This window comes from Raphanus sativus, unplaced genomic scaffold, assembly GCF_000801105.2.
Source record: "Raphanus sativus cultivar WK10039 unplaced genomic scaffold, ASM80110v3 Scaffold0187, whole genome shotgun sequence".
NCBI classification, from domain to species: Eukaryota; Viridiplantae; Streptophyta; class Magnoliopsida; order Brassicales; family Brassicaceae; genus Raphanus; species Raphanus sativus.
The window spans coordinates 1-14,233 of record NW_026615507.1 but is presented as its reverse complement, the minus strand read 5'-3'; the positions used below and the strand labels follow the sequence as shown (position 1 = coordinate 14,233).

Below are 14,233 nucleotides of genomic sequence, written 5' to 3'. Positions count from 1 at the left end.
TGATTGGTATATGCAAAAAACGAAGGGTGGAGAGAAGTGTGTGATCCAACGTCTTTGTTATATAAAACCAAACCTATTATTTCGCAACAGATATTGACTCTAAAAGAGATAGAAAGACTTAAAGAGGCTAGTGAGCCAGCGAGCGTAGGTTTAACGTTTGAGACTCTGAGGAGGAGATGGAACCAACGACGCCGCTTCTTGAGCACGGTGGTGGTGATGAGGTAAAGGAGGATTACTCGCCGGCGAGGACGTTGAGCGACGTGAAGCGAGTCTTTTCTATGGAGTCGGCCAAGCTGTGGAAGATCGCTGCTCCCATTGGTTTCAACATCATCTGCCAGTACGGCGTCACCTCCTTCACCAACATCTTCGTCGGCCATATCGGCGAGATAGAGCTCTCCGCCGTCTCCATCTCTCTGTCGGTCATCGGCACCTTCTCCTTCGGCTTCTTGGTACTCTCTCTTTGGGTTCTTTATCTCCTGGCCGGTCATGAACAGAGACAAAAAAATATTAGCTTATAGTCTCTAACATTTTTAAAATAATTTACATAGACCCCAAATTTATTTAAAATTTTATTAAATTTTTGACTAAATTGTCTTTAGATCCTAAAATTTCAGGACCAACATGCTTATATATGTTCAAATATTTACTTGAAGCTTGATGAAACTTGCTTGGGTGCAGCTTGGCATGGGAAGTGCACTTGAAACACTCTGTGGACAAGCCTTTGGAGCAGGTCAAGTTCACATGTTAGGAGTCTACATGCAGAGATCATGGATCATCTTATTCGTTTCATGCATCTTCCTCCTTCCTATCTACATCTTCGCCACACCCGTCTTGAGATTTCTCGGCCAAGCAGAGGAGATCGCTGTTGCAGCTGGAGAGTTCACACTTCTAACCATCCCTCAGCTCTTCTCGATGGCCTTCACTTTCCCCACCTCAAAGTTCCTTCAAGCGCAGAGCAAAGTCATCGCCATTGCTTGGATCGGTTTCGTCGCTCTTATCATGCACGTTGCTATGCTCTGGCTGTTCATCGTTGTGTTTGGTTGGGGCACAAACGGTGCCGCTTTGGCGTTTAGTATTACGAACTGGGGAACGGCGATCTCTCAGATTGTGTATGTGATTGGTTGGTGCAACGAAGGATGGACTGGCTTGACTTGGTTGGCTTTTAAAGAGATTTGGGCTTTTGTTAGACTCTCTATCGCATCTGCTGTTATGCTTTGTCTTGAGCTTTGGTATATGATGAGTATCATTGTCCTTACCGGTCGCCTTGACAACGCTGTCATCGCTGTTGATTCTCTTTCTATATGGTGAGTCGCTTTCACCAACTATGCCTTGTATCCCTCCTCACGGCTTGATTTGAAATCTTTTGGCATTTCAGCATGAATGTTAATGGCCTGGAGGCTATGTTGTTCATTGGAATAAACGCTGCTATAAGGTAACCACAAGACATTGTTTTAGCTGGCTATATATTAGACTTATGGAAACTCATGTGTTGTCTACTTGGTGTTAGTGTCCGTGTCTCTAATGAGCTTGGGTTAGGCCGTCCACGAGCAGCTAAATACTCTGTTTATGTCGCGGTGTTACAGTCTCTACTGATCGGTCTTGTCTTTATGGTGGCTATCATCATAGCCAGAGACCGTTTTGCTATCATTTACACAAGCAGCGAAGTTCTACAACGCGCAGTGTCTAAGCTAGCTTATCTTCTTGGTATAACCATGGTTCTCAACAGCGTGCAGCCAGTTATTTCCGGTAACACAATAATATATCTTCTCTTCCAGAGGTTTTCATCACATCATAGATAACCGTCTCTTGGATTTTATTCATCTTGTTTAGGTGTGGCTATTGGAGGTGGTTGGCAAGGTTTAGTGGCTTATATCAACTTGGGTTGTTACTACATTTTTGGCCTTCCCTTTGGGTATCTTCTTGGTTACAAAGCAAACTTGGGAGTGATGGTAAGTAAAAACATGCTTAAAATCCACTGAAGTAGTGAAACCTTTTAAGTCCATTAATAGTGATTATTTTTTTTTTATAATGTTTTCAGGGACTTTGGGCTGGAATGATAGCAGGAACAACTCTTCAAACATTGTTACTAATGGTTGTTCTGTACAAGACAAACTGGAATAAAGAGGTAAGAAACTAAACTAAGACACAAAACCATATCCATATACACTTGTTGATTGAGATCCATTAAACTATCTATATAGTAACAAAAATAACTGTGATGAACAGGTGGAGGAGACTATGGAACGCATGAAGAAGTGGGGAGGGAGTGAAACTACATCAAAGGATGTAATTGCATGATTATGTGGTTTCTGTTTTGTTTAGCTTTGAAAATGAATACGTAGCTTATCTTCTTTTTTTGTTTGTCTTCTCTCATTGATTTGGTAACTTTATTAGGCTCTAGGAAACTGTTCAACTAGTGAAGTAACAAAACGGTGGTTTTGTTATTTTCTTCCAAATGAAAAGAAAATGCAACTGAAACCATACCAACTTTATGAATGTATTCCAAATGTCAAGTACATTTGCTCTTGTGACTTAAAATGTACTATCAACCAACTTATTTAAAATGTTCACAAGAATTCAAGCGGCCCTGTACTAACATTCAAGACTTGTACAGTTGTACTTTTCCAACAAATGATTTGCTTACGGAATCGTTTAATTTTCCTTTTGCTTATTGTTGTGTGAAATAATTCAAGTAGATAATATATGTTTCAACTATCATGTAACAAGAAGTCAGGATGGCCGAGTGGTCTAAGGCGCCAGACTCAAGTTCTGGTCTTCGAAAGAGGGCGTGGGTTCAAATCCCACTTCTGACAGTATTTTGAATTTTTAAATTAAGTTTGAAAACTAGTGCTAAAACATCCTTAACTAATGCCAACATAATAGTTTACATGTAGGTAGAGCATGTAGAGAACTGCAGCTGCTGCAAGAAAGCTCACAAATATCTCAATGCCCTTGAGACAACTTGAGAGTACTTTCCGTCTGGAGTCTTGTACTGTTTTGGTGTTTGCAACAATTGTCATAGGTTGTCGACGATCTCAGCTGCAGATAACTCACCAGCCCTCTTGAAGTAATCTCGTATATGTTACGGAGTAATAATGGCCGAGGCGAAGCAAATCCTAATGTCTTTTATGTGGCGAGAACGGAGCGGAGCTCAAGTCGACTTGTAGTATTTAGTGAATTTTAGCAATCAACAAAATCAGAGCTCATGGAGACTTTGTATTGTTTCCAAATTCAAGAATCTCTCACTCATATTTTGCCAGATATTTTTCAATCTTACCCATGACATTCATCACCAAGAGGATGAAAGTTGGGTTAACATCATACATTTATAATTAATATTTTCAAACTAAAGAGCTTTGTAAGTTGAGACATTGAAGTAAACAAGATTCAAAATGATTACATACTTAAATAAAACCTAAAAAGCCTTTGGAGATTATAAAGAGAAGAAGAGAGAGGCAAAATCTGAGGAACTGTGAAAAGAGTAAAACAAATCCAAAAACAAAACAAGGAATGTTCTGAATTTTTCTAAGCAGCAGTAACAGCCTTGGCCTTCTTAGGCGCACGGTAGGTACCAACGACACAGGCATGGTCACGCTCAAATGGCTCAAGCGTCACCTGCTCTGCTGGCTTGAACTGCTCCTGTTGCAGCTTCTTCACTTCGCTCTGAAACACTGCTTCTGCTGGAACTGTTGAGTCAATACAGTTAGCCTGCCAAAAAAAAAAAACATGTTTACTAAAATCTTTGGTGTGAATGAACGTTCGAAGTTTTACATAAATGAATGTCTTGGAATGCTACTAACCTTGATTGAGATAACAAAGTGACCTCCTGTTTTGAGGAAGAAGCTTGAGTTCAAAGCCACGATCCTAGCCTATTTAAGAGGTTTTTTTAAGAACACAACACACACATGTAAATATATTAATTATGTTAGAACTCTTGAAATAAAAAAAAATGACATTACAAACTTTGAACAAGAAAAGCTGAATGGCAACAGAAATTTGGCGCTCCAATCAAATTATCAAATCAAAATACTAATATGCTAAAATATGTTTGATTTAGTCACAACAGGAAAAAAACAAAACCGATTTTGAATTTGTATTTTTCAAAAAAATATAGATATTTTGTTTGAAAAACAAAAATGGAATATGCATAATGCACAAAAACTAAATTCTGAAGAATAGAGAAACAAGATGTTCTTAAGCATCAGAAACTTGGAGTTTGCATCATCCATGATGATCTGAAGGGGAATCCAAGTAAGCTCATCATTTGCTATCATCAGAACACCGTTTTAAAAAGCAATGCACAAATACAATGCGATATAGCAAAAGTTTTTAAAGCAAATTTTAAAGAGCATCAGATCATTCCGAGTGTAATATATAATAAAGAAGCAAACCTGATCTGGCTGAGCAACATCAGCGAAGATAACATCAACCATGCCAACGATCATTCTGTATTTAGCAGGGTGTCTAGCATCTTCAATGATAGGAATAATATTAGTTCTCTTCTTAGCCATGTTCACCAAGTCTCTACCACTTCTGTGAGAAAACTCAACAGCGTAAACGCATCCCTCCTACAAAATTACAAAGCCAGCAGTAAAGCAACACATCTAGACATGTAAGAATTAATACTTCTAAAGGCTAAATTTTTCTTACAGATCCAACAAGATCAGATACATGGGATACTGTAGTTCCAGAAGCAGCACCAAGGTATAGAACTTTAGCACCAGGTTTCTACATTGAAACATAAACAACCAATACATGACAACACTTCCCACAGGCATCAGGATAGATAAGATTTAAACAAGAATGAGACTTACAATATAAATGTTATCAACACCACCTAGAATAGCAGCGGCCAACTTAGAACGGAAAGGATTCCACACTCTGTATTCAGTCTTAGTTCCATCTTCATTCTGTAGATTCAATGACAAGCCAATTAAGACTTTCATCTAAAAGAGGTAAACAAACAAACAAACAAAATTCAAGTCAATCTACCTGAACAGAGATTCTCTTCTCGTTGTAAACAGCTTCACCAGGGACCAAGTTCTTAGTGACAAGAGCTTCTTCTTTACCCTTTGCAATGAACACTCCAGCGTGTCTGTGTGGCTCCACAATCACTTTGCTGCCTCCCTTCATTCCTCCACGTCCTCTAGGTGCTCCTCTTCCGCGAGGACGCTCTGCTCTACCTCTTCCTCTCATGCCTCTGCCGCGTCCACGGTCTCCAAAACCTCTTCCTCCTCCTCCTCTACCTCCACCTCCACCACTGAACCCACCACCACCACCACGTCCTGAACACAAAACAACATTAAAGCAGAGACTCAATATCCTCAATACCCAATAGATATTAGAGCTAAAGGTAACAACATTGATATTCAGTTTAGCTAAACACAATAAGTTCCAACAAAACTAACAGATAACTAGCTGTTGTTACGATGGAGACCAAACATAAAAAGCGGCGGCTAGGGTTTCTTACCACCAGTTAGAGGAGGTCTCATGTTTGCTTGAGAAGGAAGAAATGGCGACTTAGCGAGAAGAGTTTCAAGGAGAGTTAAAGACGTCGTAAGCAATTAAGCTGTCGCATGCGAGTGTTTTTATAAAAGTGCGCCTAGGGTTTTAGATGAGGGTTTACTTGCTGCAGTTGATTATTGTTATTTACGCATATACCCTTACACCATGTTTGGGCCTTGCCTTAAGCTCATTATATTTGGGCCTTAATCTCATAGTTCAGGCCTTAATATGAAGCAGCTTCCAGTATTGGACCAATGGATTTCTTTGCAAGGTTTGTTCCACTATAAAACTATATCAAAGATTTTACGATAGTCCAGTAATTTTATGTTCCGAGATGCTTAAACTAAATTTCTAAAAAGAAAAACTTCGAACCCCATCTTACATAACGATAAACTCGAATGATCTGTGATGACTCAGCATGTTCACAATCAGTGTAAAGATCATATAAGTATTATCACAATCAATATTAGAAGTTTAGAACATTAGTTTCCTTTTCACCTATATATGTATGGACCAATGCCTAAATAATTTTCCAGTAGACTGAAACTGACGAGTCGATCAACTCTTAAATTTTAAAAAATAGGTGTAAACCAGGGTTCCATTTCACCTAGTCAAACAAATGGTAATTTAGTTTCTAACAGAACTAGAATTTAGAAATGACAGATTTACTTTATATCCCAGTTTTGTTCTTTTACCACCGGCTATGGTCGCTTGGTTTACTAGAATAGTAGGTATAGCGTTAAAACTAATATTCCTTCTGTTTTATCGTTCTAGGTTTATACACATAGATTAAGAGAACATGTGATTTTGTATATTTTAAAAATAAAAATATAATTATTTATATATTTAATCATATTTCAACTAATAAAAAAATATTTTAAGGAATTTTATTGATATTTTCTATTAAAATAATAAAAAGTATCTGATATTTGTTTTGAAACCAAAAAAAATAAGAGAAATTGTATTACATACACTAAACTTTTACTCTAATTAAGCTAATACCCAAAATCTCACACTATGATACCTTACTTCAGATACAAATTTGTTTCATTTCATTGTTCTTTTGGATCAAACCAATTCACTCGAAAAATAATACATTAATAAGTTAGTGAGATTGTGAAATACGGGATGAAAGAGAATGGAGAGAAGAAGTGCATGTGGGGATGTCGGAGAAGAAATAGGGCCCATTGGCTGGCCCCAATCTATTTTTTCTCGAGTCCTCTCCCTACCAACCATATTACTATAACTTTCCACAACTTTTAAATTACTTATATAAACTTCTTTTACATATGTAATGGAGTAGCTATAGCTAGATCATATGCTCGAAATGTTTATTTATTTATTTAGGGATGTGAATGAAGATTCCCATTGATTATTCCACATATTTGTCACTTTATATCATGTTCAATGTCTACTAGATATCCATGTGAGTGACTGCTAGTGGATGACCGACCACCTTTGGATGTAAATTTTTGTCAATAATGGTACCATTTTTAGTTTATGCTTTGTATCTATGTACTTTTCCATTCCGTATTTACACGTAGCGGGACTTTTATTGTTCAAATGTATTAACTAGAGCCAGAGGTGTGGATAAGTGGATTTTATTTAGTTGGCTTCTTGATTAACTGTCTAAGCAGATTTTTCGAGCATAGTATATATAATCACACAAGTGTAATTTCAGGTCACATGATGTATTGGTATCACTGATTTGGTTGTCATGTATTTTTTACATGACTAGAGAGGATAGTGAAAATGTTCGAAAGAGAACGCATTTTTTATTAATTTTGTTTACTTACACAAAAAGATTTACTGCCATTTTTTTCTAAGTTTTTATCATTGTTTGTCAAAATAGTAGTATACTCTAAATAGTGGATAACTTTCTTATCAAGAGAGAAAGGTAAAGGGTTGCATTCTTACGCACGCACGTAAAGGGCATTTACACCACTATGAACACGTGAGCCCTCTAGTTAGCCCCATAAGCACAAAGCCTTCTGTTCTATCTTTCTTCTTTAGACCGACTAATCAACCAACCCCTCTCATATCTTGTTTGTCGCATTAGTTTAGTTTAACCATTCACAAAACATTTGAATCATAAATTCATACATCTTCGAAGATCATTCCATGCCAAAAGTATGGCGGCTAAAACCAGTAACATGTCCATCTGTTTCTAGATTTAACCAAATAACAATTTAAAACGACAACTACCTTTTTTTTTAAAACTAACAACTACCACTTATCACATAAACTAATATACTTGTTAACCAGTTGTTGCTTACAAGGCTGTGAATCGATTTGGTTCTGAAGAATCTCTTTATGACAATCTTTTTTTAATTGTCTATCAAAAGACTTCAAAGTAATTATCGAATCCTTTTAAAAGAATCTTGGTAAAAGACTTTCTTTTCTGTGGACCAAGAGAAGTAGTCTTATATATAGCTAACTTTGTATATATATTTTTATCAGGACGCTTTATAACCAAATGCATAATTGATTGTGACAAAAAAATCATAAGATAATACAAATCTGCCAAACACACCAACTTACATGCAGGATCCGATTCGAAGACCGATTTTGTTTAGATATTCACATTGAAAAGGATCCAGCTCATGGGCGAATCTACGTTATACAGCATGGGGGCAGCTGCCCCCAGTAAAATTTATAGTTAAATTTTAATACCTTGGAACCAGTGTATTCTGCAGCCCAGTTAGTCAAAACCCTTTCTTTGCCCCCACTAGACCTCCGTTCGAACCCATCTGCCACCTTAAATCTACTTGATTTTTTTTTCTAAATCTTTTGTTTAATTTCCTGGTTTCCTCTTTTTGGCCACGTTTCATTATTTTCTTAACGTTCTTTTTTTCCTTAGTCTTTCTTGTTTCTAAGTTCGTTTCATTCAAAAAAAAATTTCTTAAATATTTTGAGTTCAAGTACGTTTTTATAACATTTTGTTAGTATATTCACTCTTTTTCTTCACTTGGTTTTTACTTATATTATTTCACTAATTTATTTTTCTTTTAAATGTTATTCTTATTGAAAAATGTGAAGACAAATTGAAGTTATATTATTAAATAAAAATTTATCAATTAATTAATTTATGCCCCCAGCCTATATATTTTCTAGATTCGCCAGTGATCCAGCTTTTTCTGACGTATATGCTATCATATCTATCATTCCAGGCCACAAGATTAACTGGTATTAGTTGACCAAACCATTCATCTTCGTGTAATTTATGTTTATGCTCCAATGCCTACTAATTTTTTTATATAACCGATGTGTTATCCCAAAAAATTTATAGGTCCAAGAAGGACTAATTAATCACCACGAAACTTACAAAATCCACGTTTTCTTACTACATAAGACGTCCTGGATGGATGACAGTATTCACGGCTGTGAGCTGTAAGCATAAGATATTTCAAAGTGTTAGGTTTTCAAAATTTTGAGACTGCCAAAACTAGCAACTAAAAAAAAAAAAAAGAAATCAATCTCGTAGAGACTATAAAACAATAAACGAGTACTTAGCAGCTAGCGAATAACTGAACGAACAAAATGTACGTAGTTTAATTACTTGGTTAAATAATCAAAATGCAAATATTGCACGTACATGAAGTGTGGATACTAAGCGTGAATCGGTGTCCAAACATCAGTCACATAATCATATCAAAAAGATTAAAAGGATCAAATTAGTACAATAAAAGGTGTAATATCCTTACTTAAAACTTTAAAGATAAAAGTGTTATTCTTATGAGAAAGTGATGTATTATACTCAAGAGAAAAAGTGACATGATAATAGCACAAAAAAAAAAGAAAACCATTTAATAGATTCATTCATTCCATACACGAACGCGACCGTAGCAATAACTCTATATTTGAATGGTTGGTGGTAATAAATACTATACCTGGAAGGAAACTAAATTTGTGTAAGTCAGGTCACGAGATTATCGCGAACCAACGAAAGACAAACAGGGATCCGACCAAAACTCACGAGTTTCGCGACGCCCACCATAATGACACCCTCAGTGGCATCTCCTGTAATTACGATTGGGTTATCTTGATATCACAATTTTTTTTTCGTTGTCTTTAGCTTAGCCACTCAAAGTTTCCTTTTAGAGGAAAATATCAAAATACCAAAGGAAGCCATTTGTCGGCATCGGGGGACTCACTCACTATTATGCGCTACTCTCCCTTTTTAGTCTTTTTATTTCACAATTATTTTTAGCATGAATAATTTTTTAATAAGTAAATTAAAAAAAGGGAAGCGTGTGGGTCCAAACCGTCAATTTGGATGACGTGGCAATATCTCGTGGGAAATTGAATGAAAAACTGCAAGAGATAACGACCGGTGAGGTGAAAGAGAGAGAAGGCATATCAGTTCATAAGAATCAGTAGCCTTTATGCTTATTTATAGATACTCCTTCGTGTTCGGTTTCACATTTTCTTTTACTTAAAGAGTTGTGCAAAATCTTGGATGTCAAACAAGTCTTGAAATTATGAGAAACGTGAACAATAACGTTGATACGGTGAGCGCCGCTGCTTCTGCCATCTTCTCCGAGTCAAGACTACAATCATCGACGGTTCAGGTAACTTATAAGCTCTTCTTTTTTTTTTCTCTTCTCGTGGGTGATAATAACCATATCTCAGTATTGTTGTTTCTTGATTTGCCAAACTTTTCCGACAATGGATCGTTATTACAGTTTTATGTCTGTTTGAAGTGTTAGTGAAGTTATATATATAGCCTTTGGTTCTGTCTGTAGCTGATCAAGAATCTTGTTTTTAATTTTCTTTTTTAATTCAGAAGAAAAAATGGGGAAGCTGTTGGAGCTTGTACTGGTGTTTTGGATCACAAAAGAACAAGAAGCGTATTGGCCACGCGGTTCTTGTACCCGAACCGGTTGCATCCGGATCAGCTCCGGTGGCTCAAGTCCAAAGCTCTTCGAGCAACTCAACTTCTACTTTTCTTCCCTTTATAGCTCCTCCTTCATCTCCAGCATCGTTTCTTCATTCAGGTCCTTCATCTGCGTCGCACACTCCTCATGGTCTACTTTGCTTTCCCGTCAATACATATTCCCTAAACGAGCCGTCTTCAGCCTTTGAGATTGGACCTTACGCTCACGAAACTCAGCCCGTAACTCCTCCTGTAGACTCTGCTTACACAACAAGACCGTCCACTGCGCCGTTCACGCCACCTCCAGAGTCAGGTCAGATGAGTTCTGCAACACCTTCTTCCCCTGAAGTTCCCTTTGCTCAGTTACTTACATCTTCGCTCGAACGAGCTCGGAGAAACAGCGGCGGAATGGATGAAACGTTTTCAGCTGCTGCGCACTATGAGTTTCAGACGCATCAAGTGTATCCAGGAAGTCCAGGTGGTAACCTAATCTCTCCTGGTTCAGGTACATCTTCTCCTTACCCGGGTAAATGCTCCATCATTGAGTTTTGTATAGGAGAACCTCCAAAGTTCTTGGGTTTTGAGCACTTCACAGCTCGTAAATGGGGGTCGAGATTCGGTTCTGGGTCCATCACACCTGCTGGTCATGGTTCCAGGCTAGGTTCAGGTGCTCTGACTCCGGACGGTGGTGGAGGCCTTGGCTCAATGCTTGCTTCTGGTGCTGTGACACCAAATGGGAATCTGAGGTCACTTGAAGGCAGTGTTTTTGGATATTCTGATCACGTGTCGTCATGGACGGTTGGTCATAGAGTTTCGTTCGAGGTGACTGGTGAAGACTTAGCACGTTGTTTTGCAAACAAGCTAAACCGAGTTGGTTTAGATGATCAAACTTATGCTAATGAGGCGGTTTCGCCTACAAACAGATGGAGTGACAAAACGTTGGGAGAAACAGAGAGCGAACTGAGTCAGAAGTTGAGAACGTTTTCTCTAGGGTCGAGCAAAGAGTTTAAGTTTGATAACAGAGAAGAAGTTGTGAGATCGGAGTGGTGGTCGAATGAGAAGGTCGCCCGAGAAGGTGATGACAACAACAGTTCGGGAAACAGTTGGAGTTTCTTTCCGGTGTTACGATCTGGAGGATTCAGTTGACTTAACTGAGAAAGAAAAAAAGGGTTTCTGTCTTCTTTATGACCAGAACTAAAACCCTCTAACATTGGAAGCAGTTCAGTGATTTGGTAAGATATTGGGGTCTAACAACTAAACATATATTGTAGGAATCTATGTTGTACTGATATGTTATTATAATATGGTAGACTTCACATTTGGCTAAATATCAATTTCATATCAAATTTTCAAAAACCCTCGCAATGGAGAAAGGTCAACAAGATAACAAATCTATGTCTTTCTATCTAGAAAAAGAAGAAGAAAAAGAGAAAGAATGATGACACATAAAATCAAGAAAAATCTCTCTAAAAGCACCCAAAAAAACGATGTCTCTCTCGCTAATACTGCACTTTTGGTATACCTAAAAAATGATACTCTGGTCCAAAATCAAGCTCATTTTTAAGGAATCCTCTGTTTTGGAACATACTTTACCTTCGTGCCCTGTTCGGGTTTCTTCCTGCGCTTTGGTCTTGCAGTGTTTATAACACCATTTGAGGATTCGTGACTGTTGTTGTTACCTGACATGTCTGTTTCCCGAGACAGAACTAACGTCACGTGTTCTTCGGTGGTTGCCTCTTTCCATCCTGACATGCCATTTCAGATTTTGAGGTAAACAACCTTAACAGACATTGAAATAAAACGATATGGAGATTTTTTTTAAAAAAAAAAGTAAAGAGAAGTTAAACGAAGTTTTACTCTTTGCAAGAAACGCCTTCGCTTCGTGCAAGCTTATGTGATGACCGGTTTTAACTTCAGGTACAGTTGAGCTTGAGTTCTTATCCTTGTTGTCTGTGTTTTCATCGATCCTTTCCTGACTGCTCACTGGCCTCCATACTTTTACAGTTGATTGCTCTGATGACGGTTTCGCCTCAACAGTCTTCTTTCTTCGCTCCTCTTCACTGCATTTTGTTTGGTTATGTTCTCCGGTGCTTCGGATTGTTACACTTACCGATCCAATCAGAACTTCACTGTTCTTTGCTTGATCCTGTTCATTCACTGCCGCATCTGGTAATATCGTTTTGGGGTTATTGGCTTTTCGGCTCCAAACTTTAGTAGCATTGCCTCTTACGTCTCTGTTAGTTCCATTCTTTCGGATGCCTCCAAGTTTTGGCGCATGATTACCGTGGAACCCATTCGGCATTCCATGCTGTGATCTTTTCTCCATTTGCCTTCGCCCACTTCGCGGCCTTTCCATGTTTTGGCCATTACCAAAACCATCATCATCAACCATTGGCGCTTGAGTTTCAGCGTTTCTCCCATTGTCCATTTCCAAAACTTGAGGTTCCTCGAGGGATGAAGAATCCTCAATCGGTATGGAATCTGATCTCTGCGCCTCGGAATCTGAAGCTACATATAACGGGCTTGATGACTCAGCTGGGGAATGTTGTTCTTCTGATGTGGTACTTTCGTCTTCTTTAACATCTTTTTTCTGGTCCTTTACTCTTTGTTCTTTCTGTCTCAGCTTCTTCCTCTTCTTTCTCTCCAAGAGCTCGGCTTGTCTGCTCCAGACATAATACCGGTGAATAAGACTTAACAGTTAGAAACTTAGAGAATCGTGGATCTTGTAACGTTATAAGACCAGCATTGCAATTGATAAGAACGCACCTTCTTTGAGCAGCTTCTTCCTCTTCAACCAGTAAATTTTGGCACCTCAGGGCTTCCGCATCTTTGTCAGCAAGCCATGCTTTGATCTTTACATTAAGAATACAAAGATTAATCACATGTAACGGATACATGCAAAGCAAAGTCCTAGTATTGACACTTTGCATTGCCAACTAGAGAGGAATGGTGAAACCTTGAATGAAAAAAGTTACCAATCGCTGTTCCAGAAGAAAGCTTGCGCTAGCAACGACATTTTTTGCCTCCAGTACATTTTTTCCAATTTCCCCGTCAAATATGTATTTTTGCAGTTGTGCAGCTTCGTTACACAGGAAAGTCTTTTCACTTGCTTCATCGAAAATGCTAAAAAGTTTCTGCGAAGAAATTTTAAACCTAGGTGTTCTAGCCTGGATAATATCCTGGAGAAACAGGAGCATGTATCACTATATCAGCATGAGGTTGAATATTGAGGATACTCTTTATCCAGAAAGATAAAAGGGGAAATTCATACCAAAAGGTCAGAACCAGCTCTTAGATAATATTGTGGCAGAGCAGTATATCCTGGTTTTTCGATAAGTGAAATTAGTCCGGACTCAACTGATTCCCCAGCAACATCCTACAAGAGTCAAAACAAAGCACCATTAAGCTGGAAACGTCTGCAAAGCATATTGATTAGCCAAAAAGGTCCAGGATGCAGAAATAGAATGCCAGAGAACGGACAGCATGTATCAGGTAGGCATACTCATCAGACGTGCGAGAGTATGTATACGAATTAAGTACGCTATACTCTTTTTTTTTTTAACTAAAACGTATTTATTGGAGAATTAATCATGTAAAACGTGATGAAGTCATATGGCATTCTAGGAAACATATATATAACAATGTAAATACTGTATCACACCTTGCACAAATGAAAAGCAAATGAAATTAGGCCTCCATAAAAAAGTCAAAACCCTAAATAACAATGAAATGAGTCATTGAGAAGACAGAAGAAGATGCAATAGAACACTCATATCCGATGCTCACCGGTCAGAGTCACCATGCACAACTTTAAATGACTGAAGATAAAGAAATTATTTTGTGCAAAATAAA

The 14,233-nt window shown here is 37.9% G+C and overlaps 3 protein-coding genes, 2 non-coding genes and 1 pseudogene across 5 annotated transcripts; 3 read left to right on the top strand and 3 right to left on the bottom strand.

Annotated features, from left to right (window-relative positions):
* The first annotated feature begins 50 nt into the window (after positions 1-50).
* Positions 51-2,531, top strand: LOC130501408 (protein DETOXIFICATION 35-like). The gene is made up of 7 exons (XM_056996321.1): positions 51-449; positions 679-1,304; positions 1,376-1,432; positions 1,508-1,746; positions 1,831-1,949; positions 2,039-2,125; positions 2,227-2,531. Exons 1-7 carry the CDS (start codon positions 177-179, stop codon positions 2,296-2,298), a joined length of 1,473 nt encoding a protein of 490 aa, XP_056852301.1. The 5' UTR covers positions 51-176; the 3' UTR covers positions 2,299-2,531.
* A 198-nt stretch (positions 2,532-2,729) lies between these two features.
* On the top strand, positions 2,730-2,813 carry TRNAL-CAA (transfer RNA leucine (anticodon CAA)). The gene has a single exon. It is a non-coding gene; the product is annotated as a tRNA-Leu (tRNA).
* A 537-nt stretch (positions 2,814-3,350) lies between these two features.
* LOC108852843 (rRNA 2'-O-methyltransferase fibrillarin 2) lies at positions 3,351-5,591 on the bottom strand. Its single transcript, XM_018626322.2, has 7 exons — positions 5,471-5,591; positions 4,993-5,285; positions 4,815-4,910; positions 4,651-4,728; positions 4,392-4,568; positions 3,801-3,869; positions 3,351-3,708 (listed from the first exon to the last, which is right to left on the bottom strand). Exons 1-7 carry the CDS (start codon positions 5,490-5,492, stop codon positions 3,526-3,528), a joined length of 918 nt encoding a protein of 305 aa, XP_018481824.2. The 5' UTR covers positions 5,493-5,591; the 3' UTR covers positions 3,351-3,525.
* Positions 4,198-4,270, bottom strand: LOC130501412 (small nucleolar RNA snoR60). The gene has a single exon (XR_008939656.1). It is a non-coding gene; the product is annotated as a small nucleolar RNA snoR60 (small nucleolar RNA).
* A 4,274-nt stretch (positions 5,592-9,865) lies between the features above and the next one.
* On the top strand, positions 9,866-11,705 carry LOC130494339 (uncharacterized). Its single transcript, XM_056996324.1, has 2 exons — positions 9,866-10,076; positions 10,292-11,705. The coding sequence occupies exons 1-2, from the start codon at positions 9,987-9,989 to the stop codon at positions 11,525-11,527; spliced, it is 1,326 nt and encodes a 441-aa protein (XP_056852304.1). The 5' UTR covers positions 9,866-9,986; the 3' UTR covers positions 11,528-11,705.
* On the bottom strand, positions 11,700-13,760 carry LOC130501411 (uncharacterized; annotated as a pseudogene).
* Between the last annotated feature and the right edge of the window lie 473 nt (positions 13,761-14,233).

What these genes read in the sequence shown, in the direction of transcription:
- LOC108852843 (XM_018626322.2), bottom strand. Translation starts at nt 5,492, where the DNA reads ATGAGACCTCCTCTAACTGGTG. An exon ending in AGAAGAGAATCTCTGTTCAG is followed by an intron (nt 4,911 to 4,992) that starts GTAGATTGACTT and finishes TTGAATCTACAG; the next exon opens with AATGAAGATGGAACTAAGAC. An exon ending in GTGTTGATAACATTTATATT is followed by an intron (nt 4,729 to 4,814) that starts GTAAGTCTCATT and finishes GTTTCAATGTAG; the next exon opens with AAACCTGGTGCTAAAGTTCT.
- LOC130494339 (XM_056996324.1), top strand. Translation starts at nt 9,987, where the DNA reads ATGAGAAACGTGAACAATAACGTTGATACGGTGAGCGCCGCTGCTTCT. An exon ending in TACAATCATCGACGGTTCAG is followed by an intron (nt 10,077 to 10,291) that starts GTAACTTATAAG and finishes TTTTTAATTCAG; the next exon opens with AAGAAAAAATGGGGAAGCTG.
- LOC130501408 (XM_056996321.1), top strand. Translation starts at nt 177, where the DNA reads ATGGAACCAACGACGCCGCTTCTTGAGCACGGTGGTGGTGATGAGGTA. An exon ending in CCTTCTCCTTCGGCTTCTTG is followed by an intron (nt 450 to 678) that starts GTACTCTCTCTT and finishes GCTTGGGTGCAG; the next exon opens with CTTGGCATGGGAAGTGCACT. An exon ending in CGTGCAGCCAGTTATTTCCG is followed by an intron (nt 1,747 to 1,830) that starts GTAACACAATAA and finishes CATCTTGTTTAG; the next exon opens with GTGTGGCTATTGGAGGTGGT.